This window comes from Lytechinus variegatus, chromosome 17 (assembly GCF_018143015.1).
Source record: "Lytechinus variegatus isolate NC3 chromosome 17, Lvar_3.0, whole genome shotgun sequence".
In the NCBI taxonomy this organism is placed as follows: domain Eukaryota; kingdom Metazoa; phylum Echinodermata; class Echinoidea; order Temnopleuroida; family Toxopneustidae; genus Lytechinus; species Lytechinus variegatus.
Window position 1 is genome coordinate 28,561,045 of NC_054756.1, and position 13,263 is coordinate 28,574,307.

The 13,263-nt window shown below is 35.1% G+C and overlaps 1 protein-coding gene across 3 annotated transcripts; it reads left to right on the top strand.

Moving 5' to 3' along the window:
• Positions 1-6,094: 6,094 nt before the first annotated feature.
• LOC121430973 lies at positions 6,095-12,998 on the top strand. Of its 3 annotated transcripts, XM_041628412.1 has the most exons (5): positions 6,095-6,375; positions 8,910-9,109; positions 9,605-9,977; positions 10,416-10,494; positions 11,256-12,998. In XM_041628412.1, exons 1-5 carry the CDS (start codon positions 6,273-6,275, stop codon positions 11,929-11,931), a joined length of 1,431 nt encoding a protein of 476 aa, XP_041484346.1. In that variant the 5' UTR covers positions 6,095-6,272; the 3' UTR covers positions 11,932-12,998. The 3 variants fall into 3 exon arrangements, with proteins under 3 accessions (XP_041484346.1, XP_041484348.1, XP_041484347.1); XM_041628414.1 differs by lacking the exon at positions 8,910-9,109 and having other exon boundaries at positions 6,294-6,375; XM_041628413.1 differs by lacking the exon at positions 6,095-6,375 and having other exon boundaries at positions 8,917-9,041.
• Positions 12,999-13,263: the final 265 nt, after the last annotated feature.

The window sequence follows — 13,263 nt, forward strand, 5'->3', positions numbered from 1 at the left end:
TCTTTATAGAAACACACCGTTTGATTTTAATCGCTCAGTTTATTTCAGCATGGATAAGTTAGTCCAGCAATGATGCCTTCGACATAATTGTGCAATAACAAAACCATAATTCGTTAAGATGGTAATACAATAACAATACGAATTTTAGATTGAAAGAAAAAGAATCTTATTTAGAAGGCAATATTTTCCCATTCCAATTTTGAGTTCGTCCAAAACTATAATTTATAGGTTGACATTCAAGCGTGTTACGACACTGCAAGAAAACAATGGGAATTTAACGAATTTTTAATTGTGATCTCCCTTTTTTATTACAGGAAAATAATCAATTATACACTAAACAAAACAAAAATAAACGATGATCTCACATCTCTTGAAGATTTAGATGTGCAATCCAAAGTTATGATAGTCCTGTATAAAATCCAGATGAAATCCAAGTTGGTTGGCGAAGATTCCTTAAATCAAAGTTCACATTGATGGCGATGATGAAATTGATGTTGAAGCACGATCAATAACAAGAGTCCCTGTAACGAGTTGAAATGTCTGTGTAGACGATGCTGATGATTAAGAGTCAATTTTAGCAATCTATGGGTTGAAATGCGTTCATTAAAACCGGTTGATGATCTCGCCGAGAACTGATAATTCCTCTCTCAAAATAACTGCAAGCAGTTCATTGATGGCATGCAAATAATTCCAAAGAACATACATGGTGTATTCCAATGGAAATAAACTATGCTCTGACATAAAGTCTGGTGTGAAACTCTGAGTTCTGATCTGATATCATGATGTACTTGAAGAAATTGACAGCTTTACATATATATATATATATATATATATATATATATATATAAATAAATATTCACTATTCTAGAAGCTTCAAGTATTGTTTAATCCTTTCTAGAATAGTCCACTTCTAGAAGACTCTCGAATGACCTCAGTGAAACTAACAATGTAAACAACGTAGCTTATCCTATTGTCCCTTTCTCTGCAGGCAGGCTCTATCGTCTCTCTCTGTACTTTCTATCGCATTAAATATAGTGCCTATAAAGCTTAACTGACACATTCTGGAGTATTCTTAATCATTCTATGCTATGTATATCCTTAAAGAGGAAGCAACTAAATAAATGAATATGATTGTTTTTGCAATTCTACTTATATAACAAGCGTACCAGGAAGTTTAATAAAACAATGACTGCTGGAATTGAATAATACTATCTTATTATTGGATTGTTTTTTTTCATTAAAAATATTGTAAGGATTGAACTATTTCAGAATCATGTTCTCCGATTAATAACCCATCCTTCACATCTATCTTCAAGTATCTATCGATGAGTTGATATCTCTAAAATCTGTTACGTTTATGTTCAATTAGAAAATAGTATGTTTCCTGAAGTTTTTAATAATTAATTTCTATGAATGATTGTATATTTATACTACATTTCTAGAAAAGTTCATGATATCCACCTTCCGCTTAATCGTATATTCCATTAACATTTTTTTTGTTCTATACAATAAATCACTTCTATGGAAATACGTCCCCGATTTCCGTAAGAATAGGACAATATCTCATTTCATAGAATACACAAGCAATACCTTTGTCATCAAATAAAAAATGATCCTCAAAATGTATTTTCTGGTCTTCTACATTCCCTTAGTTTGTTTATATATTTCTGAATCTTGTAATCAGATTTCCACTTCGATATATTTTTACTTCAATCCAGTTTCTATATTTGTAATTATGTTGTTTCTTTGTATATCATTTTTGATGTATAAAACATCTGTTGTGGAAATAAATGAATAAAAATACAAGTATTTACAACATTTTTTTTGAATATCTTGATCCAGTCTTGTTTTATCATCGCTTCATCACTCAGATTTGAAATAATATGTAATCATGAAAACGGGAATATTGCGGTTTGTTTTCTACTGATTCTATAGTATATTCTCTGATAAAACATAATTATGCACTTGGTGATTTAAGTCAAATTTTGTCTTTTTGGCCGCTTATTTCATTTAGGACTATTCTTCGTCCCCCTAATATAAATAAACCAAAGATCCCATGAATCCTATATGGATATCAGTTCTTCAGGTAATTGCAATAATGTGCTAATGGAACCCATTCCGACATTTTTACAAAGAAAATGAAGAACGTAATGACAGCATAAGTGTTAGTAGTTATATTCAAAGGAATGTCTAGTAATGGAGACACTTGTTCTCTGTAACAGCTACGTAGCTTTAATATCCAATTCATACAAAATACTACATTTTTACTTTGTTAATATAGACGCAAAGGAGTCACTTTGGAGATTGAAGGTACAGCACCCGATCCATACATAGAGCTACAATTCAGACGTGACGGAGACAGGGCATATCAAAAGATGGCTATTAACTCAAAGACTTTGCCCAAGACCCCAGAAGATATATCTTTACCGCAAGAACCAACTGATGCGGTTTACGAGAATCAGGTTGCAGCTATGTACCATCAATTCAAAACCAATGAAGGCGGAACTTATGAAACGGTCTCCTGAGTCTCCTCCCTAATTCAAGGAGATTAAAGACCTACAAGGGATGTTTTTTCTACCATATTTTAGTTTGAAATACACTTGGTCATGGAGGTAGGGAACCTGTTCGATGGGATGAATTACTTTTTCTACAAGGCAAAATAAATTGGAGAATATTGCGTTATATGACGGGACTCGAGCAAATTTTTATAACCGCGAATCACGGATCTCATGGCATAAAAGGTATAGTTTAATGGTCTACAAATTATGAATCATATTAGTAGAATTCGCGAATCAATTTTAGAAATAAATTATTGATCCGACTACAACCGTTTCGTCCACTTCCCTTTCCGTCTCATTCATCATGGTTTAATCCTACATTCATGATTTAACCACCAGGGCCATGATGGTTAAAGGTATTGTTTAACTTTGTGAGCAGCCGATTAAAAAAAAATCTCAAACCAAGATGAAACATGTGTACAAGTGCATGTATTATAACTAATAAACTCTGAAAACAGCCATTATTGAGAATGAAAAACTAAAACTACAAGGAAAACCCCGATTTTGTAAATGTAAATAGGTGTCTAATAGACGCCTAAATAATACACATAAGTGTATAGGATGAAATTAAGATGGTGTTTCCGGTCGCTTTATATTAGAATTTTTGAAGCACTAAATAATTATTTTCGAACGCAATTTTTTTCTGGGCTTCATTTTTGTAACATATCACAGACACAGGTGACGAGTGTGACCTTCTAGGTCAGATTTTTTAAAAGTAAAACCAATGTTAACCAATCACTTTAATCTGTGGAATTTACCCTTTTACCATAATTAAGATTGCAAAACCCATACGTTGTATGCGCAGATCTTACCATATTGAAGTGGAAATTATCTTTGCAAAATAGTGAATCTACGGAAAATCGTTATTGTGAGGGAAATAATGTCTTGTCTTTCCGTTAATGCCCACAATCAAAATAATGTGCTAAGTATTAAAAAAATCACATGAAGTAATAGCTTTAATCACATCTTAATAAATATTACTAAATTAACTACTACTATTTTGTTTTAATGGGGCAAGAACTCGACCTTCATTTCAATATGCGAAGAATGTGCATTTTGCAAATATACCATTTTCCCCATGCAATAGTCGACGGACTATCTAAGGGGTAGATCAATTGCTTGTATAGACCCAGTGAATTGATGAATGTTCCATTGCAAATAATAATAACTTATGTGATGGTATGATAAAATCAGGTTTCATGCACTGTAACTGAATATCCTCACAAGGAATGGAAATTTGAGTGTGGGTGTGGGGAATGGGGTGAGGGTGTGTGTGTGCGTGAATTTTGTATGGGTGTGCGTGCGCCGTTATAAGAAAGGTATTAGACAATACTATGATTATTAATATTTCAGACTATTAGAAGAGGACGAGTGATTTAAAATGACTTGATTTTTATTACTGAAAATTGGTTGGAGTATATATATGTAATGAAACACGCATAACAACATCGCTTATCAAATGGAACAGCACTGCGGCAATCAGTTAGTTTGCCGAATACCAATCGAACTTAGATTTCAAGGTCAAGTCCACCTGACCTGGATAAAATCTTGATCTAAATCAATACAGAAAAATAAACCAAGCATAAAGCTGAAAGTTTCGCTTATTTTTCACAAAACATGGAGCTATATATGTACAACTCAGTGATATGTTAATGAGAGAGATAACTAAATGTACTAGAATATATATCACGTCTTAGCCATTTGACCTAAAAAACCCAAATAACATATCATTGGTCATGAATGAAAAGCACCCGAAAAGAAACACCCCAAAAAGATAATAAACAAAAATAAAATGAATTACGAAACTAATTTCAGTTTCTAAGATTACGAAATTAATATACATCTGATCAACAAAATAATATTGAAAATGAAACAATGTCCCACGGATGTCTAGTTCCGAGACTAGGGATTTATTTATATATTCATTTCCTTTTTCGCAGGGGGTGATAACCTCATTGAAAGTACTAGGAAAGGGAGACATCGATTTTTCCAGAATGATTTGAAAAATATATAATATGCATTTGAAATATATGATTTAAAAAAGGCATTGAAATGCATTACCCAACAATGAAAATGGACATAAAAAAATAAAGTGACGTATAATATTGCCTCTATGATCAAAGGTAAAATATTGATGCACAGTCATTGACAGTTATAACACTAGAAATCCTGAAAATTATTATGTTGAAAATGTAAAAATGCTGCATCTTCCTTTTCTTTTAAATTCAAAGGACCTTGCATTTGGAATTGTCTTCCCCGTAAGATCAAACAGATTTCATATTTAAATTTCTTTAAATCCAAGCTGAAAAACTTTCTATTCAACCAACCAACATCTTAATTTTATTTATCCTTTCATATTTCCTTATTATCATATATTTATTTAATCAGTACAAGTCTTTAATTTACATTTTGCTGTCCATAGAGAATGCCTCGACAGAACATTTTGCTTTGTTCTTTTTATGCATGTACTGTAAATATCCTTGTACAATCATAGGCTTTTAAAAAATCTTACTTGCATCTTACTATGTATCTTTGTTTCTTTATGCATTTTTGTTATTGTTTTATACGCTCAATGTATTTTAATGGACTTAAATAAATAAATGGAAAAAAAACATAAAAATTTCCTTGTTTTGTTTGGGTAGGTGATTTTTGATATTTTTTTCCAATGTCGCCCCGCCCCCGTTTTGAATCGACGCCCCTGCATGTGAGTTCCATGTGAAACGGCTTGAAATTAGATGAGGAATTGATTCGCACGGTTTCTGGACTGAGGACTTTTCCTGGACCCCGGTTGAAGGATAAAATGACAATTTATATCCACAAAAGTAGGTCCTTACACACTCACGCAGAACTATGCAATACTTTGCACACTCACGCGCACATACACCCAGGCACAAATAAACATTAAGGAGGACCGCATCAAATTTTATTTTGTCTCGATCGATTCCGCTCTGATCATGCATGCGTATACTCTTAAAAATACTCGGTAAAAGTGTTCCATGAGGGTAATTATGTGTCCAACCAACATTTAGCATTTCTTTTGGGCATTTTTATTTATCCAACGTGATGAAAATATTGCTCATTCTAAAGTAATTGCTGATTTTTATTACTATTTTGTTTTATCTTACTGGACAATTTGCTTCCCGCATTGGGTAAAATACTGCCCCAATTGGTGGGACACATAATTACCCTCGTGGTGGTAAAACATTTACCCAATATTTCTTTTACATTGTAGGCCTGAAATACATTGATTTCATTAAAATTATTGCATAAAAATATGTCAGTTGAACTGTGATTACCCTTTTTTTTCCTTGACTGAGTTTTTTAAAAGAAAATCTATTTTGTATACGGAAAGGGAGGAGGTCCCAGGGACAACCATCTATATGAAATACTGCATTCGCCGCTGAAAGTATCCTCTACGAGGTCATACGAAAGAGAAACCAAAGAACCAATGCATACAGAAAACAACAGCAATGCGATCAATCCTTGATCAAATGATCTACTTGCGTTATTTATATTACCTCCACTTGACCATATAAAGCATAATCATTATGATCATCGGTCCGACTATTCCAGAGATACACACTGCAATCAGGAAAATGATATGAAACTGTCGCATGGTACAGATTATTGAAAGTGGCCATTTTCAGACTCAAAACAGTTAATGTTTGAAACCGATTGCTGATTGGGGTGTAAACCTGAAAAGACTTTGGTAAGATGGATACGGTACGTGTAGGAATCAACCTACTCATACTTGGTTGGCTTTTCCAAAGCGGTCTTTCCGATGATCACGTTGCAGGCCAGTGGAGTAGACCCTTGGGTGAGTTGCTTCGTATCTTGTTCATAAATAAATACGTTGGTAGAGTTATTACAGGCCGATGAATGTGTGTAAATGTTACCCATCAAATTCCTGAAAAATCCTTAAGCATGATCAGTGGCACAATGACCTAAAATAATTGAGGGGTCCAGATATGGCGTATTCGGAAAATACATTTAAAAAAATGCGAGCGATCGAAGGAAAAGAGCAAGAATTTCGATATTTTATTACGGAAATCCAAATTTGTGATAGATTTTGACAAAAAATTGTGATGGATTCTTACCCGTCTCTCTCTCCTTCCCAGACAGTTTTCGCATTTACGACGGGAAAGTTCTCTACAATGCATCGATTCCTTTGCGGAAAATCCAAGTAAAACCACAACGGAGAGCTAAGAATCTTTTGTAGAAAGTTGGTTGACTGTCTGCGGCAGCAGACCAGCCGAAGATTAGCACTGGACAAATTGCAAATAGGTCGTTGCCCAGAGTCAAGAGATTCCGATGCTGTGTCCCGGTCCATAAAATTTCGACAAAGGTCTCTCAGCTCTCCATTGTGATTTTAATTGCATGTTCAAAGAAATCGATGCGTATTAGAGAGTTTCCCCGTAGCAGATGTGAAAAGTGAGGTCTGTCTCGACTCATTCGACGGGAATTGGATAAGCACTCACTGTCTCTCTGTTATTTCTCGAAAAACCATTATGCACAATTCATACAGTGGGTCAGATGCATAAAAAAGTAGCAATTGCTGGCAACGAGCAAAGCAAATTATCATGCTTCAGCAATTGCTCATGCAGGACCTAGCCTGTGGAATTCCCTCCCAGACTTCAGTGACCACCTTCAAGGGCAACCTGAAAACATACTTGTATAAAAGTGTTTTTTTTATAGACATTGACTTATTGTTCAGACATGTATTACATGTATATGTAAATAGTTTTTGTTGTTCAGCTCTGAAGCGCCTTGAGCATCTAATCAAGATGGAAAGTGCGCTATATAAATCTTATGTATTATTATTATTGCTTTATTTCATATTCATAACCCTTTGCTAGTGCTTGAACCCTTTTCTTGCCTTCAGAAAGCAATTGCTCGCGGTTTGCACAATAGCAACGTCAAGCTGTAGCGCGCTGGTGCTAACACTTCTCACAGAAAAGGCAGGACTCGTACGCTAAGGTATGGCAGAGCAAATTACTGCTTCTTTCATTTGCATGTTTTCCTCAGAAGTGGTGTCAAACTTATTTGGTTTTAAAAACAACTTATATATTTGGCATTGGATTTGCACTTACTAGCAAGAAAACATGTACATGTTGGCTACGCTACACCTCGGGGTTCTCTCTCGGGTGCATAAACATGATTAAAAAATCGCGAACGCCCTGATCAAGCAAACGTTCAAGCTGCTCTGACGGAGCTTGATAAAACGCACAAGCCAAATGTTCGCTTTATGCATAGGATTTTCAGCAATAGCTAAATCCTCAAGAAAATGCTAGCAGTCAGTTAGTGATTGCCTGAACTTACTAGCAAAAGCATTTGCTCGCTTATTTTTATGCATATGGAATCAAGCAAAAGCCTAGAAAAGGCAATTGCTACTTTTTATGCATCTGACCCATTAAACCAGAGACATTTAAGGATTCTGCGTTACACTAAAACAAACGTACACATTATCTCAAGAACGGTGAACAGGAGCTCTTGGTACGCTACATAGGTCCTCACGCCAGGCCATACATACTGCAACTGCCATCATGAATGGAACGATGGACATTCGTTCCATGCGCTGCATCCGTTTCTCTACGTGCACGCACGTGAATTTCATGACAATATTAAGAAAATAATAATAATTATATTGCACCTTTGTCACTTCCCTTCCGTCTTCTTTTATTGGTCTAGAAAAACCCCTTTCCGTGCCCCCATCTATACGCCAGTGAGCATGATAGTACTTCATTTTATAGGAGTACTAATAAACATTTCCAAAAAAGCTGCCTAAAAAAATTGTGAAACAAACAATTTTTTCATATTTCACTTTTTCACAAAGTCATATGCAATACTTTATTTTATGAAAAAAATTCGAAACAAATCTTGGTTAATAGCTTTGAAAAAATTACAAACCATGGCAAGCATCACCATCAACATCTTGACTATCTCAATCGACAATGTTTAACGACTGTCTAAATATTACTGAAAAATAATCGATTAATACAACAGGAAAAAAATCACTATAATAGTCTATTGGAATCGACTTGAAGGACGCCTTATTTGAAACGCAGTTTCTTGAAAGCCGTTTCATGTGGGAGGGGATTGTTACACACTTGCAAGAACAACTACCCCTTTGCTTGCGCATGCGCCATTTCTTTTAATTGTGCTTTCTTACCCATAAACAGGTTGACCGCACTCTATCTCTTAAATGGATATGGACTCGCGCGCTCTTTTGTCTCTGGTGGAAGTCCTACAATACGAAGACTTTATAATTCGGTGTACAATTAAACGCTTCATCCCCAAGGCTTGCAATTATTGCTGGTAATAGCTATTTAATTGTTTATGTATTTGATTTAGATCATATTAATAAGACGTGCTGTAGGGTTTATAGCTGTGGCCAACCATCGGTGAACACAGGTAACAGACACAGACATGACGGAAGACAGACGGTTCCCGGATTCGTACAGCCCTGTGAGATTTGCTGTGACTGTAAGCGCATGGGGCTGGGGAATTACCAATGCGATTTATGCTTACATTACAATCAACAATTCTCTGCTGTAAGCATTTTATTTTCACCAGAAACAATACATTCTGATGATTAAAAAAAAGGTTTAAACAATTTTTTAAACAGATTAAACAACTTTTTTTTACAGTCCTTATGTTTTCATGGTGCTTTTTTAACATAGAGCAACATGACCAATAACATTCTTTTTCATTTTAATCTCTTTCTTCTTCTTTCTTTACACTTGACGAGATTGTGAGGTACTTATTTTCTTTCGAAGTCGATGTTGACTTACATTTATCAACTTTATATGGTAGCATTGCGGGGTATCAAATGTCATGCAATGCCAAGCGGACTTCGAAAAAAAAGTTACAAGCCCTCGGTCGTCGTCCTGCCTCCATGGGTCATTATTCCATTCATATCAGTAATAAGTCGATTTATGGAAGAAACGTTCGAAATCCTACATTCTGTATATTATTCACAAGATACGTGAATTATCAAAATCAACCAAAAATTAGACTGTTTTTGTATTTACTTTTTCCATGTACAGACTTGTACCAAAACTCTTCATGCTTGGTATGGCAGAGCACAGTTCGTCGATCCTGACAACTGCAGTTATTTGTCCATTTTCCAGTCGACAGAGAGCGCTTCCGATATGGAAGAAAGCGCGTCGATTATGTCAGAAAGCACTTCGGTCATGACAGAGAGCTCTGCCACTATGTCAAGAAGCACTTCAGTTATGACAGATAGGTCTGAGGCTATGTCAAGTAGCATTTCGGTTTTTACAGGAATCCCTTCAATAAAGACAGAATCATCGATGTCATCGGGTTTCAAGACAACTTTGTCATCAACACAAATGACGTCCTACTTAACGAGTTCCGAAAGGGAGGAATCTTCGACACCCGTTGCCCAACATCAACTGCGTAAGTGATTCCTGATGAATCAGTAGCGTAGCCAAAAACTTTGAGGGGCCAAACATGGGGCATTGGGGCAAAATTTCTGAAAAAGCAGGGAGTGATTAAAAATTTCATAATATATTTTGACACAATATTCTGAATATAGTTTCATATTTTACCCGCTTTCTGTTCCTCGTCTTTCCTTTGTCTTTTTTTTCTTGTTTGAGAATTTTTTAATTTCTTAATTCATTCATTTCTTTCATTCTTTGATTTTTTTTTCTTTCTTTTTTTTTCTTTCTTTCTTTCTTTCTTTGATTTTTCTTTCTTTCTTTCTTTCCTTCTTTATTGATAGTATTCATACATAGCGCTTTACATTGAAATTATCATTTTACAAACGTGTTATCATATAGTTATCTATCATTGTCACCCCTATCTCTCTTTATTTTTGACACTCTTGTTTCTCAGGTACCCTCTCTATAGCCATACCACTATTGTGCATAACAATTATTATACTCGTCATGTCTATGTCTTTTTTCAAACGAAGGTAAGTTGGATTATGCACTTTGATTCATTCATGAAATTATATAAAGCATAACGTTAAAATAATTTTCAAAGCCAATACGAACGAGCAGCTAAATTAACACCACCTCTTAGACCCGGTTCCTTACTCAAAATGCAACGCTATATAAACATTATGCGCAGTGTAGTCTTATAATAAAAATCCACTTGATTGAACACTGTAATTTCCTTCTGAATACATTTATACCGCAGTAAATATTCAGGCAAGTAGCAAATTTATAATCATTTTTATTTAAAATCATATTTATAACCTATTACGGTTCTCATGTAGCCCTCGCTCGTGGCTGCTACTGTTTCAAGCAGTTACCTACTTATTAATGCTGGCCCCTTCATTTTTACCCACTTTACTACTTTACATGCTTCATTTATTAAGTTTTCAGTCTTATACATTATTTATATTTTCGATTGTCACACAAAAATGTACTCATTTATTTCATTGTTACTGTATCAGGTTTTTTTTTTCATTTGTTTTCGAACAGTAAAATTTTGATTTATCAGCTAATTTGACACTCGATTCATTCATAACTTGTTTCTGGGAATAATATTTACAATAATTTCCCTCACCATTAAATTATTAGAAAATAATACAGCAAACTGAGGAAAGTTACACTGTAAAGAGCATTTGAATTTTTTTCGGTTCCCAATAATTTAGGCACAGAGATAGAACTAAGGTAAGCTGGGATTTAAAATGCTTGCCAATAGGTCATTGCAATTTGCATTACGCAGAAGAAGAAGACGGCCTCCCCCTGATAATGGAGTCAGATGTCGGCAACTACCACACCCCAATCAAACACCATCGAATGTCGCAAACGTGGCAAACTGCGTCACCCTTGAGACCAATGACGAATCGGCTTACCACTTACTTCATGGCGGCAGGGAGCTTGGAGACTACCACACCTACGAACTTGCTGATCTTACCCCACAAGGAGGCAACAGTAGCCAACACCAGGATACACCCCAGAGGCCGAACAATACCAAGCCATTTCAAATCTTCGATCAGTCAGGAAGTAACCATCTCCGAGAGGAACCTGCTTCCAGGATGAAGAGCAATTGCCATGGTCTTTCGGGAGAAAGCCAAAGCCAACGGCACTCTACCTCGCATACCGGCATGGCAGACGAGACAGCAAATCCGTCACTATCTCCTGATGAAGAATACGACAGACTGAAGCGCCCTCTGGCTCTCGACCTACATACGGTCGCAGGGAACGTCTATGGCAAACTGGATGACCCAAAGAGGTCTGATCGAAAAGTCGATGGCCCTGATTCTCCGGATTACTTTGTCTTGGAAAAACAAGATGAAAATCAAACCGACTCTCTGGAATATTTCGTCTTGGAAAAACAAGAAAATGAAATTAAAGTTGACGTAGATAGGGATGATCATGTATATTTTGTTCTTAAGTAAAATTACATTGTCTTTGGCAGAAACAGAGTGCTTTCTTTTCGATTATACAAAATTCCAGGACGGCATTGTTTTTCTAGATTCTTAGAAAAAGGGGCAAATTTGAACCATTTTGTCCTGTTTTTGGAACCCTCGAGAAAAAAGGGTTTCCCAACAGGGTATTACTTGCTAAAGAGCTTTAAATAATGATATAACGAATCCAAAAGGTGCCAAAACGCACCGCCAAAACCAGTGTTTAAGGTGATTTAGATCCTTGTAGGGGACATTTTAAGGTTCCAAATACGGGACAGCATAGAACCCTATAAGATTATTTTTTTATATTGCACGATACTACAAAACGTTTATAAGTTATTATAAACAATCATTAGAATGTCAATAAACGGTTACACAGTCCCTTGTATATACATCTTTCTTTGTATTAACAGCTTATTGATAACCAGGTATAGATGATTTGTTTTCTTTATTCGATGAGTGCTATGCTATGCTACCATGACTTCGACATCTGCAATCTTTATTTTTCATTTTCATTTCATTTCATTTCATTTATTTCAAATTCTCATTAAAAAACATACAACATACAAATCAAAGAATACACTACATGTATATACAGATAAGGATACAAAAATAGAACAACAACAGAATAAATGAGAATATGAGGGAGCCAGCATAGGCCAAAGGCCTTTCTAAGGCTGGGCTCCCTAGACCATAATAAAATCATAATAATTGTAGATGGGAGAGAGAGAGAGAGAAAGAGAGAGAGAATCTAAAGTTAATTCATTGAGAAATTTGTATGTGTATAGTTAAAGGGCAAGACCAGCCAAACAAAAAATTAGTTGGTTTGATATGCAAATGAGAACACTGATGACATCATCCAGCACTATTTCTTTTGTATTCGTTATATGAAATACGTAGTATTCTAATTTTCTCATTGTCATGTGAAGCGAAATTTCATTCATCCCTGAACATGTGGAATTACCACTACTTCAGCATTTTTCGGTTCAAATAAGAGATTCCTCATTGTCAAATCTGCAAAAATTGAAATATTTGTATAATTCAAATTATAAAAAGAGAAAGGAAGCAGTCACCTTTTTTTTACACCAGATATTGATTAAATTTTAAGTACAAAGATTTTTGTTTTTTTTCTCTATAGATTCAAATCAAATTGCTTATTTTCTCAATTTGCTCAATTTCTTATTGAACAGTGGTAGAATTGGTAGACGAGCATATTTTGTTAGCATAATTGCATTTCATACTGCTGTCTACTATACAGTGCGTATCAAAAAAAGTTTACACTTTGAAAAGATCCTGTAAAATGATACATTTGTAATATCCTGA